The sequence below is a fragment of the Sorex fumeus genome, unplaced genomic scaffold (genome assembly GCF_029834395.1).
Source record: "Sorex fumeus unplaced genomic scaffold, SorFum_2.1 ptg000044l, whole genome shotgun sequence".
Classification (NCBI taxonomy): domain Eukaryota; kingdom Metazoa; phylum Chordata; class Mammalia; order Eulipotyphla; family Soricidae; genus Sorex; species Sorex fumeus.
In genome coordinates, this window is record NW_026606101.1 from 14,165,282 (window position 1) to 14,188,392 (window position 23,111).

The 23,111-nt window shown below is 61.6% G+C and overlaps 1 protein-coding gene across 3 annotated transcripts in view; it reads right to left on the reverse strand.

Annotated features, from left to right (window-relative positions):
* Positions 1–3,968: 3,968 nt before the first annotated feature.
* The window catches only part of LOC130030209 (minor histocompatibility antigen H13), a 39,146-nt gene continuing 20,003 nt past the window's right edge, over positions 3,969–23,111 (reverse strand). The window contains exons 4-13 of one of the 3 annotated variants that reach the window (XR_008793464.1): positions 18,229–18,317; positions 16,503–16,588; positions 16,297–16,422; positions 15,825–15,882; positions 14,514–14,597; positions 12,098–12,134; positions 10,529–10,631; positions 6,421–6,506; positions 5,123–5,325; positions 3,969–4,357 (exon numbers count right to left, since the gene is read on the reverse strand). Coding sequence is in view for 2 of the 3 variants with exons in the window: in XM_056121440.1 (XP_055977415.1) it covers positions 4,258–4,357; positions 5,179–5,325; positions 6,421–6,506; positions 10,529–10,631; positions 12,098–12,134; positions 14,514–14,597; positions 15,825–15,882; positions 16,297–16,422; positions 16,503–16,588; positions 18,229–18,317 (916 nt within the window). In the remaining variant the exon portion in view is untranslated. The remainder of the gene's footprint in view (positions 4,358–5,122; positions 5,326–6,420; positions 6,507–10,528; positions 10,632–12,097; positions 12,135–14,513; positions 14,598–15,824; positions 15,883–16,296; positions 16,423–16,502; positions 16,589–18,228; positions 18,318–23,111) is intronic. The other 2 variants (XM_056121440.1, XM_056121439.1) reach the window with 2 other exon arrangements.

Here is a 23,111-nt window from a genome sequence, read left to right on the forward strand (position 1 = left end):
GGCCAGATGGAGTTCATAGTTAATATTTCTTTTCCCTTTAGGCTAAATTTGTTATTTAGCCTTGTCTTTGTTTTTTTGGAAAATGTGGCCATCTATAGAAATATTAGAAATACAAAAGATTATGAAGATCACATTTACAGCAAAGATTACTTTCCAGGTCACCTGATTCCTGTTGTTGGCTTCAACTTTACCCCAATAGGAATTTTTTATACTTTTTATAGACTCTTCTGTATCGTTGGAGGGCCACACCAGGCTATAGGAACAGGAGGAATAAGTATCACTTATGGAGGCTCTCAGCCTCCCTTTTGGAGACTCACAAAGCTCCCTGGGAAGGAGTGATTGTGATTTAATGGGAACCTGAGCTCTAATGAAGGCCACAGCGCCAGGCCTGTACTGTCCCAGACCTGGCCAGTTCAGCTGCCACAGTGTTTTATCTTTAAAGTGCCCTTATCTTTCTGGTTGGACTTTCAAAGGTGGAGAGGAAGTGGCAGGCCCAGCGTTGCCAGAGTTCAGCACAGACGGCTGCCCAATAGCTCTAGTCCCATCTTCTGGGTAGGAAAAACAAGATAGTAGGTTCTGGAGAGATAGTCAAGCGGGTGAGGCCCTTGCCTTGCAGGTGACTGACCCAGCTTCGATCTCTGGCACTTCATAGACTCCCCGAGTCCTGCCAGGAGTGATCTCTGAGCGCAGAGTCAGGAGGGAGAGCTGTGCATCACTGGGTGTGACCTCTACCCCTGTCCCCACCAAAAAAAAAAAAAAAAAGAAAGAAAAAAAAGGAAAACCAAGGTAGAAGACCAGAAACTGCTCTGCGGCCCACGGTGATTTGAGCATTGAAATGAGCGGCCCGTCTCACTGGGTGTGGAAATGAGAGCAGGGAAAGCAAGTGACCGGCTCCAGCAGAGGACCCTAGCGAGGGGCAGAGATCTAGTAAGGCGCAGAACCAGTGTTGGCTGAGGCCCTTTGGCGGCCGCCTGCCCCCGCCCACTGGAGGCGGAGCTCCGGGCCTTCCCCGCCCACTGGGGCGGGGTCCAGGGTATCCCCGCCCGCGAGGCGGGGCCCCAGGCCTCGCCCCCACCCCCGCGCCGCCGTTTCCTGCCTGCGCGGCTGGGCGGGCGGCCGGCCCATCTGGCGGCCCCCACGGGGCGGCGCGGGGAGGCGGCCCAGACTCACTGGAGCCAGGCGCCGGCCGGGCGGGGTTGCGGGGGAGCCCTGCCCGCTCGCAGAGCCCAGGTGTGGCCGCGGCGGGGGCGGGGGTGGTGCTTTCCTTCCCGCTCGGCCCTTCCTGACGCACCCGGGGCAGGATGCAGCCTTCCCGGCCTCGCGGCGGGAGAGGGGTGCGCGGGGGGCAGCAGGGCCCCTGTCCGGTGCCCACTCCTTGTGAGACCCCCGGCAAGTCTTGCCCATTTTCCGGAAGGTTTGTGTGTATGTGTGTGTGTGTGTGTGTGTGTGTGTGTGTGTAGGGTGGGGTGGTGGGTGTCTCCTTTTTTCTATTTGAGTAAGAGCAATCGAGATCCCTGCATCTCATCACCCCCCACCCCCACCCCCATTGTGGGTGCTGGACACCCCTATCCTGCGTTAGGTCCTGCATGTCACCCACCGGGCAGCATCCAGTTCTCAGCCCTCAGATGTGTCCCTGAGCAGAGTCAGCAGGGGCATGGTGGGGTGGGGGTATGCTTGACCCCCCAGGGGCACTTCAGGGCTTTACTCCCCATTGCCCGCTGGTGGTCCCAGGAGGGGAGGGTCTTAGCCAGGTGCGCTGAGGCAGGACGGAGCCAGCCCTGCTCCATCCCATGCGACTCTCCTCCCTGCCAGCCCCTCCAGGAAGGGGACCCCAGAATCCGGGTTCAAATCCTCCCTGTGCGATTAAAGTCTCTACTTGTTTCCTTTGTTAAGTGAAAAAATAAGTAAAATAAAACCAAGGCGGAAAAAAAAACCAAAACAAAAAAAAGGAGGGTTTCTGCCTCACAGGGCTGTTACAACTATTAAATGTTTCTGAAATACATAGCATAATGCTAGACACATGTTAAATACAAATGAAATAAGTATGTTTTGGGGCTCTCTGCCCAGATTGGTCTTGCCCCCAGGGTCTCCCTCCCACCTACTGTAACCCCAGAGCCTGCAGGGGCCTGGAGGGACCCCAAACAGATCGGCGGCAGAACACGGGGGCTTGGAGGCAGCTCCCAGGAATCCACCCCCACTCTCCGGGGTGAGACTGGCACCAGGCCCACCCAGGGCCCTGCCCAGCCGCCCACCCCCGCCTCCCCAGTGCGCAAGCCCAATCCGTGCCCGGCCTGGTGCCATTTTTCCGTGGGACCCTGGCGGTGGCGGTTCACATCTGGAGTCTAGACTCGGAGGCTCTGCGGGCCGGGCCTACCGCCCGGGCGGGCCACGGCTGCCCGCTGTTTGCTCAGCTGAAGCTGGTTAATTGGAATTAGAGTGGCCTCTGTGGTGCTGGCTGGCCGGGCGGGCCCTGGACGGCCGTTGCCGAGGTCTGTGGAACATCTGGCCCCGCCAGGACGGTCATTAGGTGGCAGGCGCCCGGCGCCACTGCCACCTCAGGCTCCGCTGGGGGCCGGCGGTGACTCAATGAGGTCTTTGTAGGCCCCGGGCTGAGGAGCCAACCACGCTGTGGGCCTGGGCTGCCTGCCCCATCTGCCGCCCTCAGAGGGGCCTTGTTCGAGGACCACATGGCCGCCCCTCCGGAGGCGGCGGGGCTGGTGGAGGCCTGGGAGCCCCCACGCGAGGAGCCCCGCAGCGGTTCCCCCTTCCTTGCCTCATAGCACCCCAGGAAGGCCCAGAGAAGGGTTCGTGCGCACCGGCCAGCAGCCGCAGCCCAGGGCTCTGGAGGGAAGCTGCAGGGCGCTGGCCCGCGTTGGCTGGCAAGCTCCCACTGCTCACGCCTGCACGGCCAGACAGAGGAGCACCCACAGCCGGCAACGGCGAGCGTGGAGGAAGCCTGGAACCCAGGGGACTCCATGCCTAGAGCTGATTGCAGTGACACTTGATTCTCTGATCCTACTTGTCCTTTAGCCAATCCAAACTCCGGGGAGCTTTCGGCCTCCAGCCTGGGTCTTAAGTAGGGGCGGGCTGGGGTTTGGAGCCTTGAACCTGAGGCCGTGCCCTCTCCCCTGTTTCTCAACCCCAGGATCCTGTGCCAGGCAGGTGGGTAAGGGCTGCGCCCGCACCTTGCCTGGTCCTCTGGGGGTGCTCCCGCGGGCCAGGGCCGCTGTTTGTCCTGGAGAAAGCCCTGACCCTGGCTTCTCCAGATCTTCGGCCTGGATGGCACTATGGGTAGAGGCCCCTGCAGACTCTCAGGCGGGCGGCCTGCCCAGGGCTCCTGGCCCGGCCTCCCTGTGGGGATGGGGGCATTCCTACATCAGGATCCTCCGGGATGTGCAGGAGTCACTTTAGGAAGGTCCCTGGCCACACACAGAACAGGAGTGATGGGTTTGGGTGTCCCAGCAATCTCAAGTCCAGCGTGCTCCCGCCGAAGCCCTCGAGACCACAGGCCTGGGAATAACCGAAACTTCTTGGGGGCCGCGAGGCCCTATCTTGTCTCTGGCTTTACGGATGCCTGTCCTGTGGGAGCCAGGCCAGTGTCCTGCTGCTCCCCTCCACGTCTCCAGCGGCGGCCAGGGCAGCTGCACTTGGCACCAGTCCACCATGCTCGTTCTCCCCCCACCCCCCTGTTGGGAGTGGATGGTGGTGGTGGTGGTGGGGGAAGGGCCCAGAGCCCGTTCTGCTGGCCAGGGTGTCCTTGGGGTGCTGAGTCGACTGACTGGTCCATGCGGGGCCAAGACCTTGGGGTACAGAAGGGAGCAGAGGTCACAGCCTCACCCCAGACAGTGTGAGTCCGGAGTGCCCAGGAAGAAGCAGACAGGAAAGTATTTTCGGGGAAGGGAAGACCCAGTAAATCCAACACGAGATGCGGGTGCGGCGAGCTCGGCCAGGACAGCGGCCCACGGGGGGCAATGGAATGAGTTTTTTAATGGGAGGCAAAGTCAGTTCGCAATACAAAACCCTATAAAGCACACCCACTTTCCCCACCTGGCACTGGGGGGGATGGGGACCGTAGGGGGCTTCCTTTGCCTGCGGGGGTGGAGAGGCAGGGGTGGGCCTGCCCCACAGTCAGTCGGTCGGTCGGTTGGTCGGTCAGCTGGTTGGTCAGTCGGTCAGTCGCTCCCGTGCCCGCAGGCTGCACACGCGGCCGCAGTCCCGCCGGCGGCTCTGGCTGCAGAAGGTCTGGGCGCTGCCGCGTCACTTCTCCTTCTTCTCCAGCCCCTGCGACCCTGACGCCTCGGTGCCCTCTTTGGATTCTGTCGCTGCCGCTGTATCCTTAGGATTTGACTCCTCGTAGCTGACCGAGAAGCAAAACGAGCAGAACATCAGGTTTAAAGGAGGCGGGGAGACGCCTGTGTGCCCGGCTGGCGGGCCGACCCCCCCCACCCAACAGGAGCCCCTCGGCACACGGGCCACCGCCCGCCACTGACAGGATGCTGCGATGTCTGTGCCCGCAGTAGCCAAGAGAGAGCGAGGGCAGCGGCGAGGGGAGGGGAGGTGGGGTTGAGGCTGCTGCAGACCAGCGCTCGGCTTCCTGAATGTTCCACTGGAGGGCAGTGGCAGGGGTGGCAGGAGAAAGGCCGGGAGCCGGGCCGCCTCCCAGGGCACGAGGTGTCCGGGGGTACAGGCGGGGGCTGGGGCAGTTCACCCGGCAAGTGGCAAGGCGCCACGCTTGCAGGCGGACACCCTGGCCTACCTCTTCCTATGGACTTCACTCATTGAGCAACTGAGTTCAAGCCAAGGCCAACGGCACATTTCCTCACCGGGTCCCCCCCGAGGCAGGAATGTGCCCACTGAGGGATGAAGAAAGAGAACTCGGGGAGAGGAAAGTAACTTGCCCAAGGTTATGGATACACACCCGGTGAGGAGCAGTAGCACCCTCACGGTCCTGATCCACTCTCGGGAGCCCCACGTTCCTGTGGACACCCCAGGCCCCGGCCCCCAAGGCCTGGCCATGGACACCTGGTGGTGGTGGCGTGGAGAGAGGGTCGTGCCGCCCGCCCCAGGCAATGCTCCCTGGCCCGTGCACTGGAGTGGGGGGGTGGGGGGAGGTCTGCCCTACCTTGGGCCTCGGGGCAGTGGGGGAAAGTGGGCAGGCGGACACCCGCTGGGCACTACATGGCGCTGGGGCTGTGCGGGCGCCGGCGGTGCGGGCCGGCCAGCTTCTGCTGCATGGAGTCGGCCAGGCTGGCGGGGGAGCCCGAGACCGTGGGGAAGTGGGTGAGCCTCGGGGTATGAGGCAGGATTTCCGCCGAGGACTCGTAGCTGTGTGAGAGACAGACAGAGAGAGAACGAAGAGATGGAGAGGAGAGACCAGGGAGGTCCGAGCAGGGGGCAGAGTCGTGCCTGCGGGCATCGGGGCTGGGGGACACCACCCCCAGGGACCCCATGCAGCTGGGCAGGGGCATGTAGCCGCAGGAATCCCAGAGACCCACGCCAATGGCTGCGTGCTAGCTAGCTAGCAGAGGGCCCTGTGCCACCCGGGCTCTTCGGGGCGGTGGGGCGAGTGTCAGGGCTGGCCTGCCCTTGGGCAGCTGGGCCCGCTGGGAAGGGAGGAATGAAGGAGAAAGCAGAAAAGGAGAAGGAAAGAGGTGGACAGGGAGGAGACGGGCTGCCTGTGCTCACTGCCACCCCCTCGGGCGGATGGGCAGGTCAGGTGCAGGCGCCGGGGGTGGGGGGGTGGGGGGCACTGCCGAGCTGATAAGCGGGGGCTGAAGCTGGGAGGGGGGAGGCCCCCCCCGCCTGCCCCCAGGTTCACCCCCAGCCGTGCCTCTGAGCGTGTGGGGCTGCAGGCAGGCGGGCGGGGAGCCTGGGCGCAGGGCAGGGCAGAGGCAGGTGCGGGGGAGGGTGAGTCACGGGTTCCCCTGCAGGCAGCCAGGTGCACCGAAGGCCCCAGCAGGCGCTTGGAGGGACAACCGGGGGCCAGGCAGGTGGAGCGGGGTGGCGGGCCCCCAAGTGGGCAGCTTCCAGCTATTTCTGGGTCCCCGGCAGGCGGGTCTGGGGGTGTCGGGGAGCAGACACCTGTCGGCGTCACGCACTCGGGGGGCAGGGGTGAGGCTGTGCACGGGGCGTGGTGGGTGTGTGTGTGTGGCCGCGGGGAAGGGGTGTGTGTGGCTGTGTGGGACCTGCCGTGCGGGGGCTTCCTGCCAGCCCAGGCCCTCCTCCTCTTACTCAGATGGGAGGACCAAGGTGGGGGAACCCTGACATGGGGATGGGGGGGCAGCAGAGTAGGGTGGGGTTGGGGCAGTCAGCTGCCGGCCCAGAGACAGTTCCCAGTTCCGGCTGCTGCCCACAAGCCAGGCACACCCTAAGCGGCGACAGACATTGCAGGGGACAGGAAGGGCCCCCACCCGGCCTTACCTGAACATCTCTGTCACTTCTCCCTTGGCCAGTGCCACCAGGACGGGAAAGCCGATGCAGGCGGGGACCAGGTAGAGCAGAGCTGGCTGCAGAAGGACAGGCGGGTGAGGGGATGGGCGGGGCACACCCTGGGCCCTTTGTGGGGCGTGGCTGTCCCGCCCGCTGCCCCGTGCCCAGCGCCCTTTCAGGAACACAGGGAGCCCCCCATCTGCCCAGCCCCCAACCATGGGGGGGTCACCCAGCATGTCACCCAGCGCCCCTGCCTGGGTCCAGCCTGTTCCCAGAGAGCCTCAGTCCTTAGGTGGGGGCTAGAGCTAGGACACGGCCCTCGGGACGCCCACAGGTGGTGGCGCTGCCAGGACTCGCCCAGGGGTCCAGGCCGGGCCTGTGTGAGACATCAGCGAGACCGGGGGGACGAACATCACAGGAGGAGGATGTGAGGGTGTCCCTGCTCCCCTCTGCCTGCCCCCAGCCTTGGGGGGGCTGTGGGGAGGGGGAGGGGTCCCGGCCCCTAGAGGGATGTGAAGAAGCCTGAGGACAGAGTTCGGCTGCGCCGACTCAGAGCGACTCTCCCCGGAGCACCTGGCCCAGGTGCAGCCCTGCGGGTGCTCGGTGTTCCCAGAGGTCTGAAGCCCCCAGGAGAGGCCCTTGCATCCTCCTGCAACCTGCCCTGACCCGCCCGCCTGTCTCCTTGTCACTGGCCGCAGGCCCCCTGCCCTGCAGTGTCTGGAGTGCCTGGCCCTGGCTGCGAGCCGCAGGCAGGCCCTGTCCACTCGCTGTCCCTCTCCCGGTGCCTGGTACGCAGAAGCCGACCCGGCCAGTCCTGAGCAAGTGGCTTCAACCCGGGGGCTCAGGACGGCCGCCGGGGAGAGGACACTGCCCGGCTGGGGAGCGGGACTCCACGAGCATCCCTGCCGGCCCTGCGGGTCAGGACCCACATTTCCTAGAGGACCTGGCGGAGGCTTACGCAGGGGGAAGGAGTTGCCCGAGGCCCCAGAGCGTGGGAAAGTGGCCAAGCTGGGGTTCAGACCCGGACAGCCAAGCCTCCCCACCGCCCCCCCACTGTGTCAGGGCCCTGCTAGGAGCTAGGCTCCGGGGCAAGAGTGACATCGCTCACAATGACACAGGTCCACACCAAAACCTGGCAGAGGCAGCCAAAAGCAGGACTCAGCAAAACTTACAACTTCAAGAGCATCTACTAGAGATGAGCAAAGCAGGCGATCTCAGCTCCCAAGTCAGGTAAAGCTAGGGAAAGCTAAAACGAAACAACTACCCCCCACTACCCCCCCGCCCCCCCAAAAAAAACCCGAGGAAAAAGAAATGAAGGCCGAAGCAGAAATCAATGAAGGAGAAAATGGAACAAACACAAACGCACTAAGCGATTATTTCCGAAAAGTCGATCTCCTCATACCCATTTCATAGATGAAGAGGCTGAGGACAGGAGGGAAAAGGCTCTGCCCTAATCACACAGCCGGGCAGGATGTGCGCGCAGGCTCCTTGATCGCTAAGTCCAGCATACTCTCTTCGCTGCGGCTATGCTGGCAAGAGAGAGGGCTTTCCGGGGGAGGGGGGGAGGGAGAGGTCAGCCCCCTCAAGCCCGCCTCGCGGCCGCCCTGGAACTCCTCTGGGAGTCCACCTGTTCCTCTGCCTTGGTGAAGTGAAACTGTTTTTTGTTTTGTTTGTTCTGTTTTTGGGGGGCCACACCCGGCGATGCTCGGGAATTACTCCTGGCGGTGCTCAGGGACCCTGCCAGGCAAACGCCCTAGACCTGCTCAGATCGCTCTCTGGCCCCCGAAGTGAAACAGTTTTACTGAGGGGGCGGGGGTGGTGGTGTGGGAATCCCAGAGAGATCAGGGGGCTTCCTCCAAGCGGGGAGTGTTCTCAGGCGGGGGTGTGGGCTACCCCCCAGAACGGGGGCGGGGGGGGGGCGTCTTGAGATTTCTTCGTTGCTCTCAAGGCACGAGCTGAGGCCTCCAAAGAGAATGTGAAGGAGTGGGTGGCAGGCCCAGCAGGGGTGGGTGAGCTGGGCCACCTCCCACGAACCATCTGCATTCCCTCTGCGCCATGGACCCCCGGGGTTACTCCCTAGCTTGCACTTGTGGGTGGGGCTTTCGATGGAGGCTGATGGGCTGATGAGCACATAGATCAGGTGACCCCGATCAGGAAACCATCCCTGTGCCCAACAGAGGAGGAGATGAAACAATTCCAGCAACTGGCCACAGGGAAGAGTGGGGAGAGCCGCAGGGGCGCGCACGGGCTGGGAGCAGAGGTCAGGGGCCACTGGGCTGCTGTGAGACCCCCGGGAGGTTTGTCTTCTCCGGGCTGTTCTCTCCAGCGGAAACCGGCCCTGTCCTCGACCTCCTGGAGTCCAGCGTGGGCCTGATGCAAGCCTGCCACCTGGTGGCCTCCTGGGGAACAGTTCCCGGCCCGGGCGACCAAAAAGGTGAGTCCAGGCTGGCCCCCAGTTCCAGGCGCAGTCACTTGACAGCCTCCTTGCTAAATGCAGTTCACTCTCAGTCCGCAAAATCCCTGGGATTCTTTGGAGCAGAAATAAAGGGGAGGTGGTTCCCCACTGGCTTTTGCTTTGCTCCACTTATCAGCAGGGGAGCCTTGGATCTTCTATAGAGAATACTAGGGTCAGGTGGAGAATTCAAAGTGCTGGTGAGCATACTTTGCATGCAGGAGCCCCTGATTTAATCCTGGCGCCACGTGGCACCCTGAGCACCACTAGGCGCAAACCCCAAGATGGGAGAAGCTTCCAAGCCCCATCGGGTGTGGCCCCCAATCCCAACACCCCCCAATTCCTCTCCCTCCCCGACTCTCATGTCCATTTTGCAGATACTGTGAACCTATAAACACTGTGAGGACTGGATGTGTTAAATGAGCAAAAGCACATAGCAGAGGGCCTGGCACAGAGCGAGCAGCCTGGTGATTAGCTCAGAGGAGCTCCAGGGAAGAAGGGCTGAGGAGGGGACCTGGGCACTCACTGCATATCCACAGTGGCCACTCTTCCTTGTTCTTTTGACTCTGAGGTCACACCCAAGCAGCGCTCAGGAAACCTCACAGTGCTGGGGCTGAACTGAACCAGGACTCGTGGAGATGTCTGCGTGGAAGGCAAGCGCGTACCTCCCCAGCCCTGGTTCTTGTTAATTATGAGGGACTTAAGCCAGGGCCCAGCGAGGGGTGTGTGTGGGGGGGTGGGGGGGAGGGGAAGTGCAGGTCTGGCCAGCAGGCCCAGAGTGCGGGCAGGGACTGGGGCCAGGCCCCACGACACCCCCGTGGGAGACACCTGAACTCATCTCCCATTCCTGAAGGCCCCTTCTGAAGGACTGAGCGCAGCCTGGCACCTGGGAAGTACTTGTCCTGCTTTTGGTGGTACTGAGAATTGAACCGGGGGCTCCTGCAAGCGAAGCCCATGCTCCCGGGCTCTGCAGCGGCTCCCAGCAGAGTCAGCTCTGCCCTACTCCAGCCCAGTCACCCCCACCAGGCCATGCGGGCAGCTCCTGCCCAGCTGCCGTCACTCAGGGGCAGGCGGAGGGGAAGTGATGGCCAGGCAGGTGGGCACTGGGCTGAAACACCCAACACCTACCTCACCTTTTTTTTTTTTTTTTGCTTTTTGGGTCACACCTGGCGAGGCACAGGGGTTACTCCTGGTTCTGCACTCAGGAGTTACTCCTGGAGGTGCTCAGGGGACCATATGGGATGCTGGGAATCGAACCTAGGTTGGCTGCGTGCAAGGCAAACGCCCTACCCGCTGTGCTACCTCTCCAGCCCCCCCCACCTCCTTTCTTCACTGTTCTCCCCAGATCTACTGTCACTGGGGGCCAGGGGACACTCACCAGGCCCATGAGACGTGGGCAAAAAACTTGCTGAGGATTCTGGAAAAGGTTCTGCGCTCCTGACAACGCACCAGGCGCGGCTAATGTCCCTGTCCTACCCACACGCGGGTGGCTGCCTAGCGCAGTGGCAGCTGCTTTGTGACATGGAGGAAAGTCCAAGAGGATCACGGCCATGCTTACTGACCCCGCTGGGTACTGCCCATCTCTGCACTGCTTGTCACCTGCACCCGCCCTCCCACCCTGGCCCCACTGAGTATCGCCATGCTCACCTGGGCATGCTTGAAGATGTGCATGATGAAGATGGTGAGGCCCAGGCCAAAGATGTAGGCGGCAAAGCTGGTGTAGAAGTAGGTGTGGGTGTTCTTCTTCAGGCTTCCAGGAAGGGGCGGGGGGGGCAGGGGAGAGGGGGGGAGTGCAAGTCAGTACTGGAGTAGCAACGACCCGGAGTGCGGCAGGGACCCCAGAAGCCTGGAAGTGGGTAAGTGCATCCTAGTGTGGTCCCCAACTGTCTTTGAACCTGGAACTTGTCACCCCCCTTTAACACCTCCCCCCCCCCCCCCCCCCCCCCCCCCGCCTGTTTACTCAGGGGCAAAATGGGAAAATCACAAGCTGTCTTCCCGGTGGTTGTGCATATCAAATAGCTTAAACAAAACAAAACAAAGCAACACCCAGCACCCAAGGCCCAAGAGAGTGGCTGTATTTTTAGCCAGTGCATGAATCACCCAGAAAGCGTGGGAGGAGGAAAAAAAAAAAAAAAGGAATTCTGGACTCTGCTCTAACAGGTCCCGGGCAAGCACCCGGAAATCTGCATTCTGAAACCTCAGGCAGCTACGACACTGGTGGCTCAGGCTCTGAGACAGGGAAACGGTGACTGCACGGGGCGGAGGCCCTGCCCAGCCTTGCCCTCGTCACTCTGTCCTCTGCCACGTGAGCTCCACAAGCCCACCAGTCCCCAGCCTCTCCGTGAGGCCTGGGGAACTTGCCACCCCTCCTCTGCGCCCGGTGCAGCAGCTGCACGCACCCCAACAGCGCCCCCTGGGGGAAGCGTCTGGGAGTGTGGACGGGATCCTTGAAGCAGCTCTGCCCGGGTGGTCTAGCCGCCAAGTCCACGACAGAAGCCCAAGATTCTGCCTTGCAGGGTGCTGGTGATGGAACCTGCCTCACCAGCAAGACATGGGATCTCTGCACAGGTGGAGGAGAGTGGGCCCGGGTGTGTGTGTGAGCGTCCTGGGAGCGACTATTAATCTTGGTGCGGGGGTGCAAGTGGGCAGAGCTGAGTTGCCATGCACATGGGGGCTCGGTCTCACACCACTACTGGCCACATTACTGCTGGTTCTGCTTTGATGGGGACACAAGGAGACTAAGCAAAGCTCCTAATCCCCTCAAAACCAAGCACCCTCGCATGCCCTCCACGGGACACTTTCCCTTTTTTTTTTTTTGGACACACACACACACACACACACACACACACACACACACACACACACACACACACAGAGCAGTGCTCAGGGCTTACTCCTGGCTCTGCACTCAAGAATCATTCCTGGTGACACTCAGGGCACCACGTCGGGTGCCAGGGGTCGAGCCTGGGCCGGCCGCATCACAGGGAAGAGCCTACCCACTGTGCTAGCCCCCTGGCCCCACCTTCCCTGTGTCTCAGCTGCAGACCTGAGCTGGCCTGCTCTCCTCTCCCCAGTGCTCACTTCCTGCCATTGGAGCGAGACACAGAGGGGCCTGAGTCGGGATGCTGTAGGCTGGAGGCCCGGGAGGCGGGTGTTTCTTTGTGTGCGTGTTGGTTGGGGGGCCCCAAGGGGCAGAGCTTCCAAAAGCTTACTTACCTGATGTCAAAACGTAGCAGCAAGGCGATGAAAATTCCTGCGGGGAGAGAGGGTGCGTGAGAGGGGTGCGGGAAGGCGGGGCCTGCGGAGGGCCAGAAGGGGCAAGGCAGGAAGCAGCAGGGCAGGGGGAAGGCGTATGCCAACTGGGTTCAATCCTCATGACTGTGTAGGGTCCTCAGGCCAAATGAAAGTGATCCCAGGGGCTGGAGCAGTAGCACAGCAGGTAGGGCGTTTGACTTGCACGTGGCCGACCCGGGTTTGATTCCCAGCATCCCGTAGCACCGCCAGGAGTAATTCCTCAGTGCATGAGCCAGGAGTAACCCCTGTGCACCGCCGGGTGTGACGCAAAAAACAAAAAATGATCCCAGAGGTAGGAATAAGCTGAGCACTGTCAGATGTGGCTAACCTCCCCCGCTACCCCCAAAATATAACTTGCTTAATTGCGGAACCAGTGGCATGGGCCAAGGGGGCAGCCGCTACCCCGTCCCTCTACCCTCAGCCCACCTGGGAAGAAGCTTTGGTGCCATGGTCTTGCCAGCATGTCACTGGCCTGTCCACTCTCAAGCTCCCCACACAGCCGCTGCTGTTATTCAGGAGCCCAGGCGGGGGTGGGGGCAGGGGAGCGGCCGCTGACCACGGAGACACCAGCACTGTAAGTGCCCAAGTGGGCGGGCGAGCCTCCTGTGTCAGCAGCTGGTGGGGGCGGGGGAGAGGGGGTAAGGGGAGGTGGACAGGAAGGAGCGGCTCTTTGCCAGGGGTGGGCCATGTGCAGAGGTCTCCCTGGCGGGGTTGGAGGGCCGGGAAGGCTGCAGTTCCAAGCAGAGGCAGCCGACAGTGGCCACATGGCACGGGGCACCGACGGGGGAGGCCCCGGGCCAGGATGGAGGGGCCACCCCATGGGAAGGGTCTTGGCGGGGACATCCTGGAGACAGGTTTTCTTCCTTTTCTGATCACACCTGGTGATGTTCAGGGGTTATTCCTGGCTCCGCACTCGGGAATTTCTCCTGGTGGAACCCGGGGGACCATACCGGATGCCAGGGACTGAAGTCGGGTTGGCTGTGTGCAAGGCAAACGCCCTACCTGCGGTCTTATCTCTCTGGACCCCAGAGGTAGGTTTTGTTTTGTACTTTTTGTTTGGGGGCCACGACTGGCAGTGCTCAGGGCTTATTCCTGGCCCTATGCCGCGCCTCCTGGAAGAGCCTTTTCCTCTGTTCACACTTCCCCTGAGCCCAGGGCCCAGCGGCCCCAGCACGAGACACAGCTTCTCTCTTTTCTCATCTCTGGGGGCCAGAGAGGACAACAGCCAATTCTGATCTGGTGGAAAACCCAAGTCTTCAGTTTCAAAAACGAAAACTGGCAAAGGGGCTGGGGCACAGTGGTGCGCAGAGCGGGTGGGGAGTTGATGGGTGGGTGGGGGTCGAAAGTGCAGCCTCTCTCCGCGCTGGGCGCCCCCTGGTGGCTGGATTCTCCAACCCACTCCGAACAGGGTTCTGCCCAGAACTTTCAGGCGCCTTCCAACAGCCCAAATGCTGCCTCTGAGAGGGCAGGGGCTCCGGCAGAGGCTCCAGGAGGGCGCAGGCAACTGACACCCGCTGAGAGGCGGAGGTATTTTGCAGGGGTGGAGAGAGACGAATGCCCCATGCTTGCCTTAAGCCCAGACTACATTCGACCAGCACACAAGGTGTCAGGGCACGGAGGCCCTGAGAAGCCAGACGCTTGCTGGGCCTCAGACTCTTTCTTTTTGGCCACACCAGGCGCTGCTCCAGGCTTACTCCGGGCTCTGTGCTGAGATGACTGGGGGATCATCTGTGGTACCAGGAAATGAACCGGTTCGGAGCCATCCATGTGCAAGACAAGCACCTAAACTCCCACAATATCTCTCTGGCCCCCAATGTTGTTTATTTTTTTTGGGGGGGAGGGCTTTTTTTCATACAAACGCCCCACTCACTGTACTATTGCTCTGGCCCCCTGAAATTTTTTTTTTTCTTTTTGAACACCCAGCAACGTTCAGGGGTTACTCCTGGCTCTGCACTCATTACTCCTGGTGGTGCTTGGGGGACCATATGCGATGCTGGGGATCGAACCTGGGTCAGCCACATGCAAGGTAAACGCCCTACCCGCTGTGCTATCTCGCTGGCCTCTGAAAGTTCTTTTAAGCAGGCCTGGGGGTGGGGGTGGGGGGTAGGGGTGGGGCTTCCAGGCCTGATTCTGATCCCTGGGCCCAGGAGACCAGGTACGCCCTTCAGAGGCCACTGCCCTGACTGATACCAAGCCCACCCCTGCAGGTGCAGCACCCGGAGCCTTGGCCGCGGTGGGTGGCCTGCAGAGGAGTCACCCTAACCCTTTCCTGCTGCCCTTCTGCATGGGTCCCCTTCTTCTGACGCCCTGGCCCTGGGGCCCCGCCCGGCCTGGTCACCTGGAATGACGATGTCTCCGAGTCCCAGCATGGCGAAGTTGTCGGCATCCAGGCCCTTTTCCAGCAGGTCCTGGGGAAACACCACTGCAGGAAAGCGCAGGGACGTGAGAAGTTGGCCGGAGCCCACCCAGCTCGCCCCGGCCCCCCTCTGGGATTTCTGGGTGGGGTGGAGGATGGGTGGAGTGGCGAGAGGATGTGAATGGGCTGCAGTTACACGGAAGGATCCAGGACTGCCGGGGCCACAGCCGAGAGCGGCGAGTGAGCTGAAGCTCCCGGTGGCACTGGCCCTGCCTAGCAATGGGCAGCTCCCAGGGCACCGGCCCCAATGCTCGGAGTCAACGAGACGCTGACATCTGTCAGGCTCCCCAGGTCATGGACCCCCAGAAAAGGGCCACACGCCTGCACATTTCTCACTCTAAGCCCTCCCCACAAGTCCGCCGGTGGACGTGTTTGGATACGCAGATGGAGAGAAACGTCTCACTGAGCCACGTGCGTGCGGCCCCAGGAGCAAAACAGGCCACCTGAGGCTGTGAACGGGCCATGTAAGGGCTTCAGGCTGCTCACCTGTCAAACGGGCACAACAGCTTTAACCCCATCTACCGCGGGGAGGTTCAGAGACTCACAACCTGGGGAGCGGTTCGTCCCCTGACTCCTTTACAACCCAATCCCAAGGGTGGCTGGGAGGTGGGGACGACACACATCGAGAGGGGCTGTAGCCTTGAGTCCCTAGGCGAGACCAGCCATACCTGCCTGCTGCCATGAGCCTGTGCTCCCCTCGGTGCTCCCTGCTCCGTGCCATCGGCCCCCGGGATCCTGCCCTTGCCTCTGGGTCTCAGCCTGAATCTGAGGTTTCACTCCTAAGCCTGCTACACTTTCCCCCAGCCTCCCATGACAGGTCTGCGTTTGGCAGGGGATTTTGGGGGAAAAGCCTTTGATCAAAGACCAGATGCGCCCTCTGGCCCCTGATGCGGCTGAGGCAGGGGACTGAGGATGCCTGGGCTCTCGCTGCTGACCCGAGACGCCCCAGCAAGCATGTGGAGGGAAGGGAAGGGAGGGAACCGGCGCAGGGGCTGGCTTCCTGAGACCTGAACAGCGGCCACAGCCAGACCCAGACGAGCGGGGTGGGGAGCTCCAGGTGACAGCCCCCTGCCAGCCGTGTGCAAGGCCAGTCACCCCACGGCACGCTGCACTGGAGCCAAAGGTGGGGTCTTGGGTAGTGGCCGCAGAGGTGAGCTCAGAGGCAGGAGGGAGGTGGGAGAGCCCTGAGCGCGGAGGCCGGCGCTGGCTGTGGGGGGCGGGGCACGCACTCACATTTTATCGGCGCCTCAAAGGACTTGGCGACGGTCACCATCACATTGGTGCCAAACACCTGTGAGGAGGAGGAGAGACGGGGTGAGGCCAGGGCCAGGGTGGGCCCTGGGCAGAGCCGAGGTCCACTCTGGGCCACTCGGCCCGTTCATGTGGTTCTGAGGGGCCGCCGGGCTCCAGGGAGAGGGGGGTACGCGGCAAGTCTGAGAGGGGCGTGTGTCTGTTCCAGGTATGGCGCTGCCGGAGAGACTCGCTCAGCTCAGTGCCGCCCTCACCCCGGGCTGGGGATAGGGGTCTAGACCACTGCCCCTCCCCCTGGGCAGTCCCCCCACCGCCCCAGGACTGCTCCTTCAACTTGGCACCTGCCACCCTGCTCGACATCACCGTTGGTCCCCGGATGGGCCCAGCGGGCTGAGAGCACCCAGCCGGGGGTGGACACTCTTGGGTGGGCCGAGGCGGAGGCCTGGAGACTCACCCAGAACACGTCGTAGATGAAGAGGCCGCCCAGGAGGATGCAGCCGGTGCTGACGTTGTTGAGGTGCAGGAGCTCCACCCCGTTGAGGGAGAAGGCCAGGCCGAAGAGGTTGTTGGCGATCCAGTGCTGGGGGAGAGAGAGGGTGGTGAGGCCGGTGCCTGCGCCCACCCCGGGGCACCCCCCCCCCCCCGTCCCCACCCACTCACCTTCCGCAGCAGATACCAGACGCCCACGACGCTGCTCAGGCCCAGGCACACCAGGTCCTTGGTGTCGAACTCGTAGTTGATGATCTCTGGGCAGAGAGGCCAGGTAAGTCCACTCCCCGGGCTGGCCGGGGCCGCCCCTCCCACCTGTCAGCCCCTGGACGGAGGAGGGCAGGGCTGTGGGCACTGCTGGAGGCCACAGGTTGGGGTGCTCAAGGGTCAGCCCAGAGAGAAGGCGGGCCTGACTCGGCCCAGGGTCGCCCTGAGCAGCCACCACCAGTGTGGTGCCCCAGGGGTCCCTGTTTGCTACTCATGGCGGAGGCAAGAGGGAGGGTGCTGGCAGAGGAAGAGGAGTGGTGGGGGGTGCTCGGTGGCGCTCCTGGGGGGTCCCGCGGAGGCTCAACCCTCAAAGGTTCTCGTCGGCCCAGAGCCAGGGATGTCTCTCCAGTTTTGGAAGAGTGGGCCGTGTCTGGCATCACTGCCGCTTTGGCTGGCCACACCTGGCAGTGCTCAGAGTTTATGCCTGGCTCTGTGCCCGGGGTCACTCCTGGGGGTGCTCGGGACTGAACCCAGCCGGCCGCTTGCCAGGCTACTCTACTACTCGCTGTGCTGTCTCTCGGGCCCCTGGAATGACTCTGAGGACACAGCCAGCTCGGGACCACGTTCCCCACATCCCCTGGGCTAAATGGGCCTATGGTACAGCAGCCCTCGCTCTAGCTGGCTGGACCGTACAACGAGGACCCTCGCAGACCACCAGGCCTAGGAAGTAGGATCCCAAAGGCTGCAGAACGTGCCAGGCACCCCAAGAGGGCAAGACCGTCATAAGCTCAGACTCGACTTGTTCTCTGAGGGACAACACGTGCCACTCAAAAATGGATGGCACGTCTGACAGGCTCCACAGGCCACCCTACCCCGGAGCTGCCTCAGGACCAGTCTGTCAGCGCACAACCCCAAGGCTTGTCCACCTTAAGACGACTCCTGGTGGTCCTGGGGATTGCGGTTCCTGGGGGCCAAACTGAGGCGTCACACCTGCTGGGCCCACTGTTCACAGACGGTGACTGCGCTTCCCTCTGGCCAGGCCACTCACACCCGCTGCAGCACACCCTAACCAGCCCCGGGACTGGGTGTGTCCCGACTCCCAGAGTCTTCATTTCCTTTTCTCTTTATTTTCTGGGGCTGGGGACTGGATTCAGGGCTAGTGTGTGAGGCAGGAACCCTACGGGGGAGCAGGGGAGCAACAGGCCTAGTTCTGCTTTCCCAAAAGTTGTGAAACCTAGCTCTCTGACAGGGCCATGACGGGGTGGGGGTGGGGTGGGGGAACGGGGCTAGCCTGGGTGTGAACCCCAGCACCACACACACAGCTACACATAAAAACCATCCTAGCGGGACAGCAGTCACACACGAGAACAGGCCTGATGAAAACAGTTCAGGATGGCCTCCCCATCCTGGTTGGTGTCCAGGGGTGCTCAGAGGAGCCTCCAGCCCATGGAGCTGCCTCCCCGGCCTGGTGCAGGCTCTCCCCTTCTCATACAGAGCCCTAACTACATGCCTCCGAGGCAGGAATGAGGTCCTGGGTCCACTGTACAGATGCAGAGAACTCTCCAACCAGGGACGGCCAAGGTTCGGGGAGGGAACCGTGCTGGCCCAGAGTCGAGGGTGCAGGTAGGTGGGCTCTGGCCCCACCATCCCGCCCTCCTGGAGAGGTGAAGGGGCGGCGGGTAGCACTGACCTTCCTTGTTCTCCCCAGAGCCCTGCGTGAAGAGCAGCTGGTACTGTCGGTTTGGGAAGTTGGCTGGGAAAAACTTATTCATGAAGGGGCTGGAAGGAGAAACAGAGACGTCAGTAAGCAGAGCTCCCGGGGGGCGACCACCGGCCCAGCCACCCCATGCAGGCACCAGTCACGGCCGGGGAATGTTCCCGCTTCACAGGGGAGAAAACAACCTGAGGAGGGTCAGGCAGGGAGTCGGGATCTGAGCGGACCTGCTTCTCGGTTCCGTGATTGCCCATGACGCACAGAGCCCAGGTGGGTGTGCGGTGACACTCACGTGGGTCCTCAGGCGGCCACAGACCCTGACGCCTGGTCCCTGCGCTATTCCCACACTGACCTGAGCCCACCTGAGATGTTTATGGGGCCATTTATGGGGCCGCATGGGATGGGCAGGTGAGTCACAGCCCCGCGGGTGGGGCCGCCCTCACGTTCCTTCCTCCCACCAGGCCTTTTTGGACCTGGATCCAGACTGAAGGATTTTCTCTGATGACTCAGAATATGGCAATTCCTGGCCAGGCGGGCACTGACTTCCTCTCCAGGATCACCTTTCCACTTCAGTACCTGGGGCCTCGGGGCAGCAGGGCTGGGGAGTAGGTGGCCCAGCCCCGAGGTCGCCTCCAGCTGTGGAGAGGCGAGAAGGCAGGGGCTGTGCTCAGGCCGGGCCTGGGCCCATAAACGCAGCGTTTGCTGTGATGTTCAGCTGGGGCATTGGCCTCAGCAGATTAGAGCGGCAATGACTGAGGAGGGTGTCAAACCCCGAGGGGTCGCCCCCGACAGCAGGTAGATGGAGGCGGTTGGCGTGCAGCTGTAAGGGGGAGCCGAGGGACCTCTTGATGAGACCCGGGGCCTTGGGAAAAGACGTGGATTCAAGAGACAACTCGGCCTCAATTCTCCGCTCATCCAACAGCCAATCCCACGGAGGAAGGAGGGGCAGGAGTGAGTGCCTGGGCTGGGGACAGGGTGGCACCAGGACAGGCGGAGACGGGAAGGAACCATGAGGCTGGAAGTCACTTTCATTTACTTTTCGTTTTTGAGTCGCACCCGACGGTGCTCGGGGGCTACTCCTGGCTCTGTGCTCAGGGATCCCTCCTGATGGTGCTTGGGGATTGAACCTGGGTTGGCTGTGTGCAAAGCAGCACCCGGCTCCTGTTCTGGCCCGGAAGTCACTTTGATCCCGTCTGCAGAGGCAGGGAGAGGCCCGAGCTGCCGGGCCTCCACAGCGGCTTCTTCCACAGGGAGCTGGATCTGGAAAGCCCCTGCGTGTCCTGGAAAAGTTGCTCTCTGCTTCCTTACAGGGGAGGCGGCCAGGCCACAGTTCTCTGTCTCAAAGGCTACGGAGGAAGGCAACAGGGCTCGCCCGCTCCGGCACTGGGAAGGACAGGTAAGGGCAGCCTCAGCCTCGATCAGGAAGCCTCTGCGAACCGGAGTCTGTGAGCCCGCAATTGCAGGCAGGGGTCCCAGCTCAGCACCTCGTGCCCGGCAGCGGGGAACACTCGGTTCCCGGCTGGCCGCCTCTGGCTGCCTGACATCTGTGGCAGGCGGCCTCTTCCTGGCTCCTGTCAGAACTAAAGGTCACTCCTCCCTGAAACCACATCCTGGAGCCCTTCCCGCAGGCTGGGGGTGGAGGCGTGGGCAGGGGAGCCATAGTGTGGGTTCTGCTGGCTCAAAAGGTCAGCTGAAGGCGAGAGGGCGAGCTCAAAGGGCAGGAAAAGAGGCTGAGGTTAATTTGGCAGCAAGGATTCTGGCTGGGGCCTGGAGTCTTGGTGCCGGGGGCAAGTGATGGTAGGCACAAGCTGTGGACTTGGTGGCGGCAGTGTCTTCCCGAGAGGTGTGAAGTGGGCGGGGGAGGAAAGGATCCCAGAGCCTCAGCCTGTGGCTCTGAGCTCAGCTCTTTGTTTTTGGGGGGGCACGCCTGGTGGTGCTCAGGGGTCACTCCTGAGTGCAGGAGACCATCGGGAATGACGCAGATCAAACGTGAGTCGGCTCTGTGCTACTGCTCCAGCCCCTCAGGCTCAGCTCTGGCAGCAGATCACTCTGCCGCCCCTGGAGACCAGAGGCCAAGGCAAGAGCACCTGGCCCAGCCGCTCTCCTTACCTGGCTTCCACCTGCCATGACCACCCCCGCTCCCAGGGCACACACCCTCTGCGCCCTGATCTCCCTGTCTTCAACCCTCCACAGACCACGTGGCTTGGAGGAAGGTCTGACTCTAGGTTTGTGCACGAACAGCTCACCAGAATTCTAGTAACAAGGCAGACTTTTTCTTTTTTGTTTCTGGGCTACCCCCTGCAGTGCTCAGAGCTCTGTGCTCAGGGATCACTCCTGATGATACTCCCGGGACCATATCAGCTGACGGGAATCAAACCTTGCTGGCCATATGCAAGGGAAGCAGTGACCTGCTGTACTCTCTCTCTGGCCTGGTCATAGTAAATGTTACCATGGACAGTTCGTGGTGCTCCTGGCTTAGTCTGTGTTGCTCATTTCTAGGGTCAAAATTATAAACTGGCTAACAGACGACTGCCTCCTGGATAATAAACGAGGAATCTACACGGTTTCTTAGTTATTCTACTAAAAGGGGAAAACAATGGGAGCTGGAGAGAGAGTACAGTGGGTAAGGCCTTGCAGGCAGCTGACTGGGTCCGATCCCTGAGCACAGAGCTAGGAGTAAGCACCTAAGCACTGCCCAGCATGTCCTCTCTCCCTGTAACAAAACCAAACCAAAACAACCCCCCTAAAAAACCATAAAAAGATAACAGGTTCAAAACACCCAGTGTGGGCAACTGGGTGGAGATCTCTCTGGCAGAGTCGAGTTAAAGAACAAACAAGGAGGCTGGAGTGACAGCACGGCGGGTAGGGCGTTTGCCTTGCATGTGGCCGACTCGGGTTCGATTCCCAGCATCCCATGTGGTCCCCCGAGCACTGTCAGGAGTAACTCCTGAGTGCATGAGCCAGGAGTAACCCCTGAGCATTGCTGGGTATGACCCAAAAAGGAAAAAAAAAAAAAACAAAAACCCCAAAATAATACAAAACAAAGAAACCCCAAACAAGTCCCTCAGTAAAAGGTGAGAACCGTCTGGGTCACAGAGAGGATGGCGGTCTCAGGGCTCCAGTGGGTGCGGGGTAGGTGGGCGAGTGCTGGGGACTCGAATCATGACAGGAAGGAGAGGATCTGCCCACCAGTAACGGGACCGACCACATTGGGTGTGGCTGGGCGAGTGCACAGGAACTCACCCACTTCAGCCAGAACAAAAATCAAGGGTGAGGTGGCAGGGAAAGACGACAGGAAGAGGTGAAAGGGCAGAGCTCCAGGTTTAAGACTGTGAGTCCAGCCACCCAGCAGGCTCTGGCAGGCCGGCTCCATGCCCAGGACGTCCCATGGTGGCTTGTCTCTCTCCTGTCACCCCGCAAGGGGAGATCTGCGTGAGCCTCATGTTTTTTTTTGTTTTTTTTTTGGGCAGGGGTGAGGGGGGATCACATTCAGCAACACTCGGGTTACTCCTGGCTCTGTGCTCAGGAATTACTCCTGGTGATGCTTAGGGGAACCGTAAGGAATGCCAGGGATCGAACCAAGATCGGCTGTGTGCAAGGCAAACGCCCTACTTGCGGTCCTATCGTTCTGGCTCTGCCTCCTGCCCTTTATTTCCCCTCTTTTTGGTTTCTGGGACACAGCTGGTGGTGCTTGAGGGGTGGGGACGGGGGTTGTCCCTGGTGGGGCTTGAAGAGCCGCTGCTGGGGGTCGGGCCTGGGGCTCCCACAAGCCCTTTGAGTCGTCTCCATTCACAGGCGAAGGAACGTGTCGGGACGTGGAGTGCCGCGTGAAGGTGCTGGAGCCAGGTTGTTCCTGGGCGCCTACAGAGCGGCCTGGCCTCTGGGGTCCACTCCTGACCACTGCACTGACCGGAAGCGAGTGGGAGCGAGGCCAATGCTCACCCTGCGTGCAGCCTCTTTCCGTCAGCACTCTCGCTCTCTCTCTCTCTGCACCTTCCACCCTCCTGGGCCATCCTTGGTTCTCCACCGCACACCAGCTCCAGGACCCAGCTGGGCAGGGCTGGGGAGCCAACTGAGGTGGCAAGTGGAGTGAGGGATGCCGGGTGCTGACGACCCCCCCATGAACAGGCCTTGGGGGCCAAAGTGGCGAACCGCAGACCCCCAGGCCCAGACCAGGAACCCCCACTGGACTCCCACCAGCCCGTGTCAGAGCAGGATGCCCGGGAGGAGAGCAAAGGCTCTGAGGCCACACAGGCCTGGGTTTGACTCCTGGCTCTCCCATCTCATCAGCTGTGTGACCCTAGCTGGTTTCGTAACCTCTCTGGGCCCCAGTTTGCTTTTTTTTTTTTTTTTTTGGCCTTTTGGGTCACACCCAGCGATGTTCAGGCGTCACTCCTGGTTCTGCACTCAGGAATTACTCCTGGCGGTGCTTGGGGGACCATATGGGATGCTGGGGATCGAACCCGGGTCAGCTGTGTGCAAGGCAAATGCCCTACCCACTCCGGCATCCTGGGCCCCAGTTTTCAAACATGATTAAAAGCAAAAGTCAGCCATTGGAGGTTATCCGGCAGGACAACACAGTTCACACAACGCACGAGGCACCAGGCTCTGGGTGCAAAGCTTCCCTGGTGGAAGGTACCGTGGGATCCTCCCAACACTCAGGTGAGGCAGCTGAGGCCAGCAAGTGCTCCTGAGGCAACTAGGACTCCAGCTCGGGTGAGGCCGTCGAGTTCCAGGGCCCACGCTCCCGGCTCCGCCTGGTGTGGCAGCAGATGAGGGCGCCTGCCGATGGCAGTAGCGTCGCCAGCCTCAGTGTGGAGGCGACCTCACCCGCCCTCACCTCAAAGCTCCCTGGGCCC